Source organism: Enhydra lutris, unplaced genomic scaffold (genome assembly GCF_002288905.1).
Source record: "Enhydra lutris kenyoni isolate GAN:26980312 unplaced genomic scaffold, ASM228890v2 scaffoldscaffold21, whole genome shotgun sequence".
NCBI classification, from domain to species: Eukaryota; Metazoa; Chordata; class Mammalia; order Carnivora; family Mustelidae; genus Enhydra; species Enhydra lutris.
The window spans coordinates 18,369,526-18,387,283 of NW_019154105.1; the positions used below are offsets into that span (position 1 = coordinate 18,369,526).

Genomic DNA, 17,758 nt, shown 5'->3' on the forward strand with positions numbered 1-17,758 from the left:
TGCCTTTCCTTCTAACCATCCATCCATCCATCCACCCATCCATCCATGCAACTACCTACCAATTTTTCTCTCTACCTCCTCCCTCTCTATTGTTACTGGGGCAAAGTCCCCTTTGTGTATAACTTTTGCCTTTTTTTTTCTGTACAAATTATGCTTTTTATTAAATCTCATCCTTATCAAACTATTCTGGCTAGTTTGTAATAAAATTTCTTCGTGAAATTCTGACTTTAGAGGCTTACATTTTCTCTAATAAAATGTAACCCGCTCTTCATCACCACACAAAATTTAATCTATAATTTCACCAGTATGTAAGTGGCCTGAATTCATTTGTGAATCAGAAGCCATCAAGATTCTGTGCCTGTTTTTTTCCTCCCTCCTGGCCTGACGGCAGGGATGGGAGTAGGGAAGCATTACTCGTTTCTTCTTAACAAACATGAAAATGTAATTTGCTTCTTCAAACTAAAGTAAGCGTCCCGATCCATTTATTTGTGTATACTTGCTGTCTACTGGTGCCAAACATGCAGTGGGTGGACATTATTATTGATAATGAAAAGAATGACCCTCTCCGTGGTATATCGATGCAGAGACTGTGATCAGGGATATTCTTTATCCTCGAAAGATATTCGAAAGCCCTCAGCAATTCCCCAGGAAAACTATGAAGTCATAAAGGAGGCACCTCCCATTCCAGGATGCGTTCACTCATTGAACTCTTGAGGAGGGGAAACTGAATACACTGTTTACAGAAAATCACGCCCTCTTTTCTTTTCTCACCTATGCTTTCAGAGGGCGTAAAAAGTGTTCTTTCATTTTAAAATTTTAAGTTCACAGGACAATGGAAGGGGAAAGACAGAAGGAATGAATCATGAAAGATAGCCATTTTACTTTAATTTTTCAACGTGACCATAAACAATCTATCAGAAAAAGAGGGGAAGTTCAGAGCAGAGCAGAGGGGATGGGGCATGGAAAAGGAAGAAGGGGGCGTGGCAGTGCAAGGAGAAAGAATAGGATGGAAAAAGGAGGAGGAATGAGAGAAGGGGAGTGCAAAGCTGAGAATTATACTTTCCAGTTCTTGGTTCAAGGCCACTTTCCATCCTCCTTCATCCTGCTCTCTGCTCTACATGGTGAACTAGGGATGTTATTCTGAGCACCCCCTCTTCTCTGGCTTCCACTGGGTTTGTTCAATGGAGAGGGTGGGCAAGTGAATGGAAGGAGGAGGGAGAGTGAGGTCAGGGTATTTAATCCTTTACATCTCTGTGAAAAGTTGCCTGGGGCTAGGCTGAGTCTCTCCTCTGTAGGTCAACTTTCTTCTCAAAGACATTCCCTTCCAATTTTAAGTCACTCCTTTGATCCAGCAACCACAGGCTTGGGCTCGGGAACAGTTTAACCTGTTACTGGCCCTGGGTTGCTGCTCAATCCTTCCCAGCTCAGCTTTGCTCCCCCAAGAACACTGTAAACAAACCCTTTTCTTCGAATGTTCCATCCGTTTATCGTTGGGACTCTGGTACTGACAGAGGAAATGAGCAAAGGTATGGATTCTATGAAAGATGCTTTGGAGAGAAGGGAGATGGCTTGGAAAAATCGTTCTGTGAATACTGCATACAAATTCTCTCTTGGAGATTTACAATGTTACTATTTCAAGGTTTTGGAGTTTTGTGGTAAAGAAACCTATTCAACTACCATTTCTATTCAATGAATAGCATAAATATTTGGAGGTATGAAGGACACACCAGGTGAAAGGGTGAACAAAAGTTAAGAGAAACTTAGGAAGTAAGTAAAAAGTCAGTCAGTCAAAATCTGGGCATAGTTTAACCAGTCTTGTGGCCATGCACGATGTCTTGATAAAGGTAGACCCAGCCAAAACCCCAGCTCCAACCCTGACCTTGGGGTAGTTAAATAATCTGATTCAGGGTGCTCTAAAGCCTCCTGTTATAATTTTGAAGATTTTATAAACTTATAAGAAATGAAACTAAGGCATTATTATACATTCCAATTGCCTAAATGCTATAATCTTAAAATAATTATAATATTACAGATACTATAGGATTAAACAAAAATGCTCTGGAATAATGGAACGTATTTGTTATATTAAAAAAAAATCCATCCATCAATTAAATGGGCAACAGCTGTCTGGTCTTTGCAAAGAATTATCTCTTTTGTCATAAGATTAGGAGGTCTGCAGAGGAAAGAAAAAGAATTAAGCATCATTATCAGTTAAAGTCACCCAGTAATTCCTGCAATAAAATAGCCTAACTATATTCAGGAATTATCATGAAAACACTCAGCTTTCTAGGTGAATTATTACTGAATTAATATTACCCCCCTGGGCTAAGTATGCAGGGAGTATTTTTTAAAAGTTGCCAATGTAAGAAGATACACTACTGATCTCTTAATCTGATCACATCCAGTAAGAGTTATTTGCCCTGGGGTCTGAGCTACATTGTAATAAAATCAAAGGACATAAAAACTGTGGCAGGAACAGTGCTGAAATTGGAGAAGCATCATTATGAATAGCAACAAGTATGGAGATGCATATGTAAGAGGGTAACTAGAGTCAATATAACCACTGTTCTTCCATGATTTAGGGTAAATAGATAGTTATGGCTCATCTGCTAAATGATCTACTGGGTAGATATTTATGGATTATTATACAGTATATTATTGAGGATCAGCCCGGTTAAAAACAAATAGAGAAAAGAGCAAATGGCACAGACAGGCTTTTAGTAAGGTCATCATTTGTAATATTTCTCAGAAAAAATCTCTTTCAGAAATTCCTCAGTCCAGCTAATGTGCCATAGAAGGACTCTTCATTTTAGGAGTACATAAATCCACACAAATTGCTATAATAAGGATTCATCCCATAGCCCTTTTGGCGTAAATGCACATCTGGTCTCTGTTTGTAATGAAATCAATTCAAAGCCCCACAGTGCATTAATAATAAAAATGCTCAACATATTGCAACCGAATAAGCCCTGAAAATTTGAGTCTGCAAGATTCTGTCACACATATGTATACTTTTAACACTGATAAATGATTAGGCTACAGAACATTTATCAAATAGCCTAAGATTCCAAAGGTAGACTTTTTCTGCTAATTATTATTTCTAAAGGAAAATCCATGTGCATGTATGCTAGAAGCTCTTGCTAGCTTGATTTATAATGGCTCTTGGACTTTTATATCTGGAGTTCACAATATCATAAAAATTTTATTAATAATAAAATTATTATAAGCAATACTGCTTAGCTTGAGGAAGTTCACAGATTTGCCCTTTAAGAACAACAAAATTCTAAATTAGCATATAGCATATCAAAGGTTGTCACTAAATCTTAAAGAGAATTAAAAAGGGAGAGTATTTCTACATTAATTAAAAAAAAATCTTAACTGTTTTATTTGCCAATAGCTATAATCCATAACAGAAGATCTAGGTTTGGGAAAACCTTCCTGGTCAGTCACTTAATTTACCTTTTGTGTTATATGGTTGACCCAAGGAGAAGAACAGTTGCTAAGATCTGGTCCTTGGGGATCCCAGATTCCATCAGGAGCCAGGCAGAGATAAGTTGATACTCCTAAAATAATGAGAAAAATAGGTCTGCTTTAAAAATTCAAACCATCTTGCTTACAAAGACTTTATATCCTTGTTATGTTTAAATATGAACAAAGACAAAATTGAAATCATTAAACTACGATGATGTTTATTAAAACACCACACACAGCGTCTGGCAAACAACAGACATCGGAGAAATGCAACAGAACAAACAAAATCATTCAGTATTTTTAAAGCACTTGCTGGCAACTACACCAGGTACAGAAAACAGTTGCATAAATTCCCGAGATGTGGTATCTGGCTCTGTGGGGCCGATTGTGTGAGTTTTCAGAAGCAAGGTAGCAGCTGGGTCTTAAAGGAATCAAGTTTGCAGGTTTTCCGGGAAAACAAGGTAGGAAAGGGCATTCTAGGTGCAGAAAAAAAACATGTTGTCCTTGGGAAACTTCGAATGTTTTAAACTGAGGTCTACTGTATAAGGGAGTTGTGTTTAATGGACTTGGAAAGGCAGGCAAAGTCAGATCATAAACTCCCTTGTCTGCCACCTGTGGGTTCTGGAAAAAAATCAATGAACATTAAGCAGAGGAGAGAAATGAGCTGATTAAGGTTTTAGAAAGATAACTGTGGCAGCAGCATGGAGGGTGAATCTGAGGGGAGATGTGAAGCTTTGGGGGAAGCTATTACAATAATTCAAGTGACAGCCTGTGTGTGTCTGAACAGGACTGCTGCGAGGAGACAGAGAAAAGGTGAAAAAGAAGGTTGTAGCATAGGGACGTTCACCTGGGAGGGCTCCAGAAGGTTTGGTTTCCTTTAAAGCTCTCTCCCAACGATAATGACATATTTCTGTAGTGCTGCTCTGTAGCTTTCAAACTGCTTTCAAATAAAGTGTTTCATTCACCTACACAACAAACATCTGAAGTGGGGGTGGGGGTGTTATCATTTCTCTCTTAGAAATGAAGGAACGGAGACCCAGAATGAAGGGGACAGTGCTAAGAGACAAGGTTTCAAACTGTTGGAATCAAACTGATTTCAGCACCAAGGAAAACTTTAGAACTAAGCACTGCACCCTTTCATAAAGGGAAGAAAGATTTCAGAATATTTTTAAACACGTTTCTGAAAAAAGAAATTAAATGTGCACTTTTATAAAAGCCAATATTCTTTTTGGTCTTTCTACCACTTCACATACTACCGGATTCAGAATAGGTCCACACTGGAACTGTTCTAAGACAAACCTATTTAAAGTAACCAGATCAATAACACCCAAAGACATAATGCCGATTGCCTGTATAGTGACATCTATCGTACATTTGATTTACATATTTTACAGAATAAGGCAAATTTTATTTAGTGTACCAAATACTAGTTTTATGAAGGTAAGTGTAGTAACAATAAGAAAACTAGGTTATTTCTGGCATAAAAATTGTAAATAATAATGTGGTTAACACTTGGGGATATCATGAATCATCACATCAGTAAAAAAAAAAAAGGGTGGGGGAGAAGGAAGAACTATTTAGTTCTGAGCCATCTCCTAGAGAAAACAATGGATCTTGCTCTCTCCAAGGGATGTTGAGTAATGGGAGATCGGCTCCTTCCTATGTGAAGAGTCCTTGACTATTAAAGGATAGCTACACTGGCTTATCAAAAGTATAGTCAAACTTTCTCTTTTGTGAAGTTTGAGGTAGTTTTGATGATCATCTTCTAATGGAGACGTCCTCCACCTCCTTTTCTGCTCTCAGCATTTGCCAGTTGGTAACAAGCATGAGAATTGGCTCCCAGCAATCCAGTGATTTGCTTGGAGCTGCTGCAGAGACGGGCTGGCCTGCTGGAGCGGCTGGGACATCCACAGCCTAATTGTAACTTCCCCCATGGCCCTCACACCAAGGGCAAAAACTATTGGCCTCATATGTATATGCACCAGATCCCCACTGGTGACTTCTCCAGAATGTATTTTCCAACTCTGAAAATATACTGCTTTAACTTGTAACTCGACTGAGTTCAGAATTCAATCAAGTGAAGTTGCAAAAATATGCAGTAACAAGCAAACAAAAAACTAAAGGAAAAAAACTGCAAGAAAAGCAAGCTAACCTAACAGAAGACCTTCAGCTTAGCTCTGCAAAACAGACTTACCAATCGTTCCTGCAGGGCAAGGCTGCTTGGCCATCTGTCCTTGACGGGTCTTAAACCACATGATTTCTCGAGCTTCCACAGCTTCACAGCTCTCTTCCAGAGCTGGGATTTGGGACGAGGCTGATGGCAGATGTGTGGTCATGTCATCAAGCACCTCCACAGCTGGAGATGGGGTGCTGGTACTCCGGTTTCGTCTTCCGGACACGGATGGGGTGGTACTCCTGCCTGGGCTCCAAGTTGTGGTCCGCAGGGTGGTGCTGGTGGTGGTGCTTCCCATGCCAAGAGATCCTGTGGTAGACATTTCTGAAATAAAATTCAAAAGAAAACACCTACATTGCTTGTCATCACCTCAGGGTGTCCTAATACTTTAGAAACCATTTTTATTTGACAGTTCAAAGAGTCTTCAACATGGAAAAAAATAAGCAGGTACCAAGATATCCGAATGCCACCTCAGTGTCATGACAGCCAACTGACCAAGGCCAAATATTGGCTTGTTCATGGTTCTGTTCAACTCAAATCACAGAAAACAAAATTATAGCACAGCCCAACTCTTCAGTAAGCTTCCTCATGCTTCAGGCCTTCTTAACAGTAAGAGGACGGATACCTGGAGCCCTCACTTTGAATATTCAAACTTATGTAGACTGGGAGAGCGCTAATGTAACAGTATTTTCACATTAAGTATCACACGAATTTCTAAAGATGAAGCAGTTAGGGGAGAGGGATCAGAAAAAAAAAAAAAAAAAAAGGGCATCAAGATTTAAAGTGCCCTCAAGCTAAAAAGTAAAGAACAATTCTGAGTATGGACTCTTTAACATAAATTAAAGTAGATTGATGATCTACCTGACGCTCTTAGAACTGACTCATTTTAACAACTTTCAAACGTGACATTTAATAGTATAAAGTATAAGTGGTTGTCAATTTAGTTGTCTCATAAATTATTTTCTAACTAGATTTCTTAAAATGGGGAAATGTATTCCAAATTCCATATAAAACTGATAAGGTGACTTGGCCAGATATTAATAGGTTATTAAGCCTAGAACGTATCGAAAGGAATGTTCTAACAATACCATGGAAAGGACCACCACAGAGAAGCATCTTCCTGGGGAAAATATATTTATATTTCCATCACAGGAAGGCAAGAGTATGCCAGTCCTCCACATACATACGTTCATTCCTAACTGTGAGTTTAGAAACTCCTCTTAACCTCATTTATTGGCCAATAACCCCAGGGACACTGGCTCTAGCCAGATTCGAAGTAGCTTGGGTTTATGGAGCTCAGGGAGTCCCGTACTGAGCCTCCAGCATCTGTCATTCATTGTCGACTTTCTTTAACATGTCATCAACTTGATTCTGCTGCCCCAGAAGGGGTGCCACATCCATCTTCTGTGGTGGGCATGTAGAAAGCTTTCAAAAACAAGAGAAATGGCAGTACGAAGGAGGTATGTATTTTCTGAACATTCAATCACTGAACTTGTAGCATTTTCTGAAGTAATGCTATTTTTCGAGCTGTGTTTTTACTTGTTCTCTTTCCTCTTCCTTTCTCCTAAGCTTTCCTCCTTCCTCTTCCGTTCTCTATGTGAATGTGATGTTCATAACCTCATTGATGCCAAGTTCATGAAGGAAGAAATAATATATATTTTTTTGCCCTTCTTCCATTAATACCACATCTCCCCAAATCTCATTGATTCTGCCTCATTTCTCTACTTTTCTCTCTTCCCAATCTTCACTAGATGCACTCCCCACCCCCCCCAGCATCAATGGATGAGTATGGCAGCCTTTTAACATTTTTGCCAGGAGAAACAATACCCGAACAAAATGGTACTGGGATTTCAATATCGATGTTTGCAAAAATCAAAATTCAGAATTCATAAAAATTGACACTAACGTTTAACACAACTCGGATATAAAATTTAGCAACAAGTGTAAAGTTGAATTTCTAAAATTATAAACAGTAGAAATGCTTCTGATATCGTCATTTTTGCATTTGAATTTGCTGAAATCTCTCAAAAAGAAAAAACACAATGAAGAAATACTAATAACTTGAAATTAAATATTATTTAATATTAAATTAATTAAAAATAAGGTAATATCAAAATTAAACACTCTTGCTCTTATTAACATTAAGTATCAGCCTTAAACACATGTGTCAGTGGTGCCATTGCTGGGATTCAAGCACATTTTTTGTGTGAAGTTTTCCGGCTGACGGAAAAATTCCTCTCCACTTTATACCACTTGATAGACTAGTAAGGCAATAGTTAAAAGCTGACTCCAAGCATTTTCTCTGGCTCCTTCAATTTAAATAATGCCATCTCTCATTTGTAGTTTCCTCAGAATTATATAGATACTGAAGAATGCTTTCTAAATGAATGCACTTTTCTTCATTTAGATATTTTAATTAGCATACAATGCTCTGGGAGGGAAGAGACTTGTTTTGCAAACATTTTTGCTCTGATAAACTGCGTAATCCCACATGCAGTGAGAAGACTGACTGGCCTATTGTCTCAATCACACAAATCATACACAAGGAGCAAAGACACACTGTCACAAGAGGCTTGTTTGCTGTGACTCTGGCCTTGCCAACTTTGAATAAATTTGTCTTTTAGCATAGATTTAATGTATTTATCTTTGTGCTCTATAATGATCCAGATTTCAGATTTTTAAAGACTACAGTATCACACCAAAATGTATTTAACAATACTACCACATAATGGAAATCAATTTTCATTATTTTTCTCTAAAATTACCCTATTGAAACAATTCTCTACCTTTTGCCAGAAGCATCTTGTAGGGTATAAATTGGAATGTGTTACTCTACAGATTAAAATCCCTTAAATCACTTCTGTCTGCCTTCCAAACAAAGACTGGACTCCTTTTCTTTGCGCCTAAAGCCCTTCACAAGTTTATTTCTCTAGCTCATTTGTAATGCTTCTTCATCTTTCAGCTCTACTATTAAACCATACAAAATTACCAGTAATTTCCCAACACTACCCTGTTCTTTCTGCCCCAGGGCTTTTGCACATGCTTCAGTGTTCCTGATCCTATTTCCACCTGGCTAATTTCTGTTTAGCCTTTGGGGATTGCTTGGATGCCCTCTCCACCAAGGAACCTTTTCAAATTTACCAAGATGAGGTTACATACTAATGTGTTTTGTTTATGATTATTTCCTCTGCTTTTAGCCTTGTATCTGACTTACAGTCAAAATAGATGAACACCAGGGGTAGGTCAAGGGAGCAAGGGAGGGTCCAGTTGTGAAGCATCACAAAAAAAGGGAAAAGAGAAATAGAGGGAAATAGCAAATGACATAGTTAAGGCTCCTTATAGTTGATAGGCTAACAAAGTTATTTTATAAATTCATTCTCCATTTTTTTTTAAAGATTTTATTTATCCATCTGACAGAGAGAGACACAGTGAGAAAGGGAACACAAGCGGGGGAGTGGGAGAGGGAGAAGCAGGCCTCCCGCAGAACAGGGAGCCCAATACAGGACTCTCGATCCCAGGACCCTGGGATCATGACCTGAGCCGAAGGCAGATCTTTAACCAACTGAGCCACCCAGCCATTCCCATTTTACACTACTGTTAAGAAAACTACCAGATAACTCAACACAAAAAGAAGCAGGGAGAACACAAAGTCTCCTCTTCCCCAAAATAATCCTATGGCAGAACATTCACGTTTAAACTGAATATGCTCTTGTGAGCAATGATACTGATAAAAGAGATTTTTTTTGAAGTTTGCATTGTTACATATTACACTGCAAGGACTTAGTTTAATACAGACATACTAATGTTAAGGATCAGAACTTATTTCTTTAGAATTGTGCTGTGGAGAGGTGTCTACGAGCAGGGCAATTTCATTCCATTTGACCTTTAGCAAAATAAAAGTCAAATTTATCCTCCATCCCTTCTATGCCATATACCGCTATGTAAGACTCCCAAGAGTTCTGCTCAATGCCAGCTTTTGGCAGAATAAGTACTAGTGATATATACATGTTGTTGCCAGTGCCCAGGAAAGAACTTGCCTTATTGATAGATACTGGTAAAGAAGATGTAGATTCACTGAAGAGTCATAGCAACACACTTTGGCTAAGTTCCAGCCCATATCACACACCATAGGAGTTGGCTTTCTCTATCTTTCAGGAAGGGAGAAATGATATGACACTTTTTTCAGTGTATTCTCTTATTGAGTCTAACCATGATACAGCTAGTTTAATAAAACTTATGTTATTAAGTGCCTCATGTGGTTGTGGTTGTATATCAGGAAAAGGTTAAAAGAATGTTAAAGAAAATACATTTGAGTGACTATTTACATAACACTTTATCAAAATTGTGTAATTTTCCTTACTATTCTGTCATTGTTACTAGCTCACTGTGCTTAGTATTTTCATAAAAGCAACTAAACAAAACTCCATATTAATATTTTCCCTCATAATTAACTTATTTCTAGAGGAAAATTTCAATTCTTCTGTCCCCTGGCTTATTTCATTCTTGTATTTTGGTTTATTTTGTTGAATTTATTTTTCCTTCAATCTGCCTTGAGAAGAATAAATATTACTTTGAATATTACTACAAGTTATAGTTTGTGGACTATACTAATGGGAAACAGTGAAAATAACCAATATTTGTATAATGCTTTCCTTTTTTCAATGTCTTTATCTTTATTATTGAACTGAATTCACTGTCGAGTAATTGTAACTACGAATTTCTAATTTCACAAATGAGAAAACATAGGCTCAAATGGAAAGTCAATCCTAATCATACATACAGAAAGTAAATCAGTGTCCCCCAATTCCATATTCCAAGTTTCTATAATAAGCTATCAAAAATGACATTCTGAATTACTTCATGCATTCTACAACTGAGTCTTCCACATGCTTTAAGAAGGGACTGAAGAATACAATTCTAAGAAAACATTACTAGGTTTGATCACAAAACATATGTATTTTGGGGGCAGGACATTGTTAATTTTTCCCCCCAAGGTCATATGTTGAAGCCCTAACCCACCTATAACTCTCTTTGGAGTTGGAACCTTTATAAAGATAATTAAGGTTCAATGAGGTCCTAAGGTAGGGCCCTGATCCAATAGCACTGTTGTCCTTAAATGTAGAGGGAGAGTTGGCAGGGACGCACGCTCAGACAGTAAAGGCCATGTGAGGACATACCAAGAAGGCGGCCATCTCTATGCGAAGGAGTGAGACCTCAGGAGAAACCAACCTTACCAGCACCTTGGTCTTGGATTTTTAGTTGCCCAAACGGAGGAAATGATTTTCTGTTGTTTAAGTCACCTCGTCTATGGTATTTTATTGTGGCAGTCCTAACAGACTAATACAGGCATCTTCTAAAAAACTGTGAAATTTAAAACAGAATATAAAACTTCACAACAGAACAACTGTTTACCTTCTACTCATAAGCTGCATGAACTTTCTTCTTGATTCTCCTTCATTTTTTTTTTTCCCTTTCTTCTCTAAAGTATGTATCTCCCCTCATGGTTTTCCCTTTACTAAACTTCTGTGTTAACTTCATTCCAACATATGGTATTTGGGCTGACTACAGAAACATTTCCTTCTCCGCACTTGCTAAGTATTTATTTAAATCCAAGGTCAGTTACTGAAGAAATCTTCCCAAGGGCTTGATAGAGGAAATAAGAAACCTAAAACTGTACCAATTCTGCAAGTGGCTTTTGGTATTTGTGCAGTGCTCTGGGTAGAAGAGAGAAATTCTGCCTGATCCCCATGGATATCAGCTGGTCGCAGCAGATTCGATTTCACCTACTTTTTAAAAGGAAACATGAATTTTACCTGTCAGGAAATTATCCAGTTCTTTCAGAATTCATTCATAATATTTGGCTTTATGGCTTCTTAAGACAGTCAGATTGTGGAATCTGACTATCTTAAGAAGCCATGTGAAGGCATATTTATTTTTGTAACTTAATCCATTTATACTTTCTGATCTTCTCATAGCATATCATGCTCATTACAAGTAGAGGAAAACATCTGTTCTAATTAAACATGAATTTGTAATGATCTTATTATATAAAATAATGAGCTAAAATAGAGAATTTGGGGACATCTTATTAAAATTACCTGCTACATATTTAGTCCTACCATGCCAGGAACTGTGCTGCTTGTTTCATATTTGCTCTAAATAGTGCTCTTAACAATATTTAAGCAGATATATTTACCTTCACTTCAGAGATGAAAGAAGTCAAATCCAATAATTCTCCAAAGCTCACATAACTGCTAAGTGATAGAAGCAGGATTTCCAACCAAGTTCACCAAAATCCCTCCCGTTCCATTAGGACTATGGGTGGTGGTAAAACTTCAGACAAAACTTAAGGATGGAAACACATACGTAAAAAGTCTTCATGCATTTGGAAATTAATTTGTCCCAAACGCAGCTCACATGTACCTTTACTGGTATTGCTGTGGTTTACTGAACACCTTTATGGATCCGGCACTATTCTGAGCACTTACAGGTGCTCAGGAATCGGACTATTTAATTCCGACAACAAATCTGTTAGGAGGTACTATTAATTACTTTCATCTTATGGATGGTGAAGCTGAAGCACCAAGAGATTCAGTAATTTTACAAAGGTTAAATGTTTACAGGTGGAAGAACAGAAAAATAACCGAGGCACGGTTACAGAGACCTCACTCTTAAGCATACTAACTGGAAGGGGACTCTGAGAACCTCATCTTGATCCACAAGAAAGCAGCCTGCCCACTGCTGTTAAGAACGGAAGAAGTAATTGTCTTTGAGCTAATTTTGCTTATGACATTTCTAATTCTCCTAAAATAAAAACTGTAGAATCCACAAAACTTAATACATCGTTCAGCATCTAAGCGGACAATAAACAAGGAGCAAACAATAATGTGAGATATTAGTTGGCTTTCTTTGAGCATATATCATATACCAGGCAGTGTGGTAACGCTTTACATGCATAATTGAGGTACAGAGAAGTTACATAAATTTCCTAGCTTCACACAGTCCATAAGTGGTAAAGTCAGCATTTATATATAGATAGTCTGGGGCGCCTGGGTGGTTTAATCAGTTAAGGGTCTGCCTTCAGCTCAGGTCATGATCCCAGGGTCCTGGGATCTTGCCCCATATCAGGGTCCCTGCTCAGTGGGGCATCTACTTCTCCCTCTCCCTCTGCCTGCTGCTCCCCCTACTTGTGTTCTCTCTCTGTCAAATAAGTAAATAAAATCTTTTAAAAAAATAAATAAAAATAAATACAGAGAGTTTGACTCGAAAACCCATGTGTATCCATATTATCGCATAGAGGTTTGAAATCTTTTTTTTTTTTTTTAACTATAAAGTACGGCATATATTTTGTGCCTATAAGAGAGTTCGGTTCTAGGAATTACAAGATTAATTTATTCTACCCATATTTATTAATCAACTATCACGTAACAGGAGTTGTATTGGGAATAAAATGTTGGGTATAGTTATCATGTTCCTTGCTGTCATGAAGCCCTCTCTAACAAGCTCTATAGAAAAACCTAATGAAGAAGATAGGAAATAGAAAGAAGAAAATACACTAACTATATTTTTCATTCATTATACGTTTATTGGTATTTGTCTTACACATTGTACTGGGTATCAAGGATTCAGAGGTGAAGCAGAGAGTACTGACCTCAACAAGGTTTAAATAACACTGTTTTGTTGAATGTACAATATCATCGATTATCCTTTGTGCCGCTAACAAAAAAAATGAAATACCTGCTAACTAAACTCTGCCATGTCTTTAATTATTAGGTGCATTCTAACTTCTGAAATGTTAAAAAGTGAGACAATAAGAATCTTAGAGTTGGTAAAACACTATAACAGCAGAAATGTCTTATTATAACACAATGAGGTAAATAATCACTTAAAAGGGATCTGACTTTGGGGCACTTTGGTGGCTCAGTGGGGTAAACATCTGACTCTCGACTTTTGGCTTAGGCCATGATCTCAGGGTCATGAGATCGAGCCCCATGTCTGGCTCCCTGCTGTGTAGAGCCTGCTTAAGATTCTCTCTCACCCTCTCCCTTTGCCCCTCCCCCTTTATAAACAAACAAATTAATGAATTAAATAAGATGTAAGAGATGTGACTTTGAACAAATTATGATACCTCTCTGTGCCTTAGTTTTTTGTTTTTTGTTTTTTTTTAACTACATGGAGATAATAACATATATACTTATTTGAGAAAAAAAAAAGGCCGTATGGATTTAAAGTACTTAGCAAAGCAAATGACAGAGAATAATACATTAATAAGTGTTTATTATCAGTGACAATATTGTTATTTATTTCTTGCTTCAACCAAAAATTACTGATTGCTTACTATGTGCCAATGGCTATTCTAAATGCTGGGGATGCAGAAGTGAACAATAAAAATGACAAAAATTAAAAATCTCTGCCCTCATAAAGTTTACATTTTAGCAAGAGAGATAATAAATAGGACAAAAATTAAAATATACAGAATATTAGGTACTAAGAAGTGCTAAGGATAAAAAGAACAAGGAAAGCAGGAGAAAGTGACAGAAAGTGCTGGGTGAGGGCCATTGAAAGGGTGTCAGGCACGGCCTTGCTGTCAGAGTGAGAAGTGGCAGAGGGAGTGATGGGGATAACTGGGAGCCTCTCAGATCGAGGAACCAGCGTCCACAAAGGCCCGGGCACAGTGAGGTGGCCAGGGTAGCTGGAGCAATGTGTGTGAGGGAAAACCACTGTGAAATAAAATTAGAGAGACGGCAGAGACTGTAGCACACAGGACTTTACAACTACAGTAAGACTTCGGTATTTATCTGGTGTGGGAAGTCACTGAAAGGTTCTGAGCAGAGCAGTGACATGATCTAATTCAGGTTTCCTTGGGTTGTTGTGGTTAACAGTGGCTGAATGGGGGCATCTGGGTGGCCCAGTCAGCTGAGCGTCTGCCTTTGGGTCAGATCATGATCCTGGACTTCCAAGATCCAGTCTCGCGTCAGGCTCCCTGCTCAGTGGGGCGTCTGCTTCTCCCTCTGACCCTTTTCCCCTCTCGTGCTCTCTCTCTCTCAAATAATAAATAAAAACTTGAAAAAAACAAAAAACAAAAAGAGTGGCTGAACGGGTGAAGAGCAGAAGTAGGAAGAACAAATGCCTAATTGGCCAGATATCAGAGGTGTTGGCGGTGATGAGAACAACTAGAATGCTGTGGGATATACATATAACCACAAGAGCATGGGTTTTGAGAGAGGAAGTGATGAATTTTCTCACTGCCACAGAGTAGGCCTTCGATAATCTTCGACTGAATTGAACTGTTTGTCCCTTCGCTTAAACAAAGGGAGACTTGGTCCTTCTCACATAAATTCTCATCCAACTCCATTCAATTATTATTATTTATTTAATGAAACAACCACAGAAATATGTTGATTTAAAACTGTATGAAAATATTCCTGAGGACTCCTGAGTTATAATTAACAGAAGCATGTTGGTCTGCTCATTACTGTAAAATTTCTAGAAGTTTTAATTTATGAGAATATTAAGTAAACTCTGGTCATGAGGAAACCATGCAAACAAACAAAGTAGGAAGGTAGGTTCAAGTGGATTTGAGTTTCCTGATTTCTCAAGAACCAGTAATACATTCAAGGAGGGGAAGGAGTTGAATTGGTGTTAGGAATCAGAATAATTCCTTACTTCTGGTCTCAATATTGTGTTTTATTCCCTTAGATTTGACATCATTGTTATCCAGTTACTGGAGTTATTGCCTAAGATTTGCTGTGACATATGTTTTATTATTAACTTGTGAATTGTAGTTTACCTATGAAGATAAAGTGATACTGAAATATAAGGGTTATACATGATTTATTTCTAAGTAGAAAGTTAAAATAAATTCAAGAAAAATAAAATTATCCTCTGTTTGGAAATGAAACACTCAAGTGAAGAGTGAAGAATGAAGAAGAGCTCATCATTTAAGCTTCAAGTTCTTTTTTAAAGAAACACAATTTTAGTAACTTTGATCTATTGCAGGTGCTTGAAAAATATATATGTGCTTGTCCTTGTTACATCTGCACAAGTTTCTAAGAATCTGATAAAATGTAAGGCTTTACTTTAGGACAGCTACCGGTCTATTTGCTTTGTTGTTTATGTTCAGAGTCTGGAAAAAAAGGGTATTATATGACTTTTTAAGTACTTCAAAATATTTCTTTCAAACCAGCCCCCCACCCCCCAAAAAATCTTTAGCATTGATTTTTCATCTAATAAATCTAAGAGTGACATGAACTGGAGCTCCAATTAGCTGCTAGAATGGGACTACTGGGTTGTATAAAACATGGTCCCTTTCTCCTCAAAGGAGTTTATAGGATGGGCAGTCTAATTACCCAAGGTTGTAGAAAGTTAAAGAGTGTCTCTTCATGGCGTCTGGGTGGCTCAATGGGTTAAGCCTCTGCCTTCGGCTCAGGTCATGATCCCAGGCTCCTGGGATCGAGCCCCACATGGGGCTCTCTGCTCCGCAGGGAGCATGCTTCCCCCTCTCTGCCCGCCTCTTTGCTTACTTGTTATCTCTCTCTCTCTGTCAAAGAAAGAAAGAAAGAAAGAAATCTTAAAAAAAAAAAAAAAGAGTGGCTCTTTACTGTGCCCATCAACTCGCACACTGGTGAGTCACTAAACATTTCATTTATTCAGGTAATTTAAATAATAAAAAGGAAAACAGCTGTAAAATTGGCATATAAGTGATTCTTAATTTCAAACCCAACCACAGCGATATTGTATGGTCTTCTAAAGGACTTAATGATAAAGATTATAGACTTGAAACATAAATTAAGTCTGTCTGCCAAAATCACACTTAAACTCTACAACTGTTTCCAAGTACAGGGAAATTTGACATTCCACTTTGTTTCCCTATAAATATACTTCTTGGGCTACATTAAGTACTTAACCATGCATGTTGGGTGAGTGAGAATAAATATGCTTTATTTTGAAAAGTATTTTCAGAAGATCTATGTATACTACTGTATCTCAATTAACATTGACATTTTGGATTAAATAATTTGATCACCTACTCCAGATGACATTTTGTAAGATTTGACACATAACATTTTCAAATTTTTACTTACACAATATTCAAAAGTCAAAACACAAGTATCAGAAATTATAGACCTAGACTCTCAAGACACTTAAATATTTAAATAGAGGCAATTAATATATGATTACTTCCCTTTAAAATGATTTTAAAAAAAGGAAATAGACCCACAATAAAGTCACTTGGGCTTAAGCTCCCCCATCAGCAAACCAACATGTAATACTTAACTCAATTGTAGTTTTAGCCTCTTCCAGGAATGTAACCTTTAACCAGTTACCTGGTCAACACTAGCAAGTAATCTGCCTGAAGGATCCTTCTTTTCCCCATAGGAAGGTGGCCTTGCCAAAAACAATCCACTCTTTGCTAGAAATTTCCTTTTCTTGCCCCCTTCTAGCTACAAAAATTTTCCATTTTCTATAGCTCCTAGCAGTCCCTTTCAACTTGCTAATAGGATGCTGCCTGACTTATGAATCATTGAATAAAACCAGTTAGGTCTTCAAATTAACTCAGTAGAATTTTGTTTTTTTACAAAGGAAAGGGTAGAAATAGTCTATGTTAAACTGAGAATTAGGTGATTGAGTGATTAGGCCAAGGTATTTTCCATTACAAACTCAGGAATAGAATTCAGGGCATCTAAGGCAAATCTTTTCAGCTAGTCCTTATGCTGAGAATTTGGTAGCTTCTTCTCACTCATTTATGCACAAAACAACTTGTTTTCTCTGACCTATCGTGCCAACCATGCCTACCCATCACATTCCAAATTACTGGAGTAATATATAAAAACCTCCCCCCATTTTGTTTTCTCCTGGCTATTATTACGATCATTTTTAAAAAAAAACTTTTTTTTAAAGATTTTATTTATTTATTTGTCAGAGAGAGAGAGAGAGCACAAGCCAGGGGAACAGCAGGCAGAGGGAGAAGCAGGCTCCTCACTGAACAAGGAGCCCCATGTGGGGCTCCATCCCATGATCTCTAACCCTGGGATCATGACCTGAGCTGAAGGCAGCTGTTTAACTGACTGAGCCACCCAGGCTTCCCTTATTATTATTTTTTAGAGGATGAAG

At 37.7% G+C, this 17,758-nt stretch overlaps 1 protein-coding gene across 1 annotated transcript in view; it reads right to left on the reverse strand.

Moving 5' to 3' along the window:
* LOC111148839 (adhesion G protein-coupled receptor L3) overlaps positions 1-17,758 on the reverse strand; it is a 570,699-nt gene that overhangs the window by 144,769 nt on the left and 408,172 nt on the right. Inside the window, exons 7-8 of the mRNA XM_022505656.1 lie at positions 5,666-5,968; positions 3,460-3,563 (exon numbers count right to left, since the gene is read on the reverse strand). Of these exons, the coding sequence (XP_022361364.1) occupies positions 3,460-3,563; positions 5,666-5,968 (407 nt within the window). The remainder of the gene's footprint in view (positions 1-3,459; positions 3,564-5,665; positions 5,969-17,758) is intronic.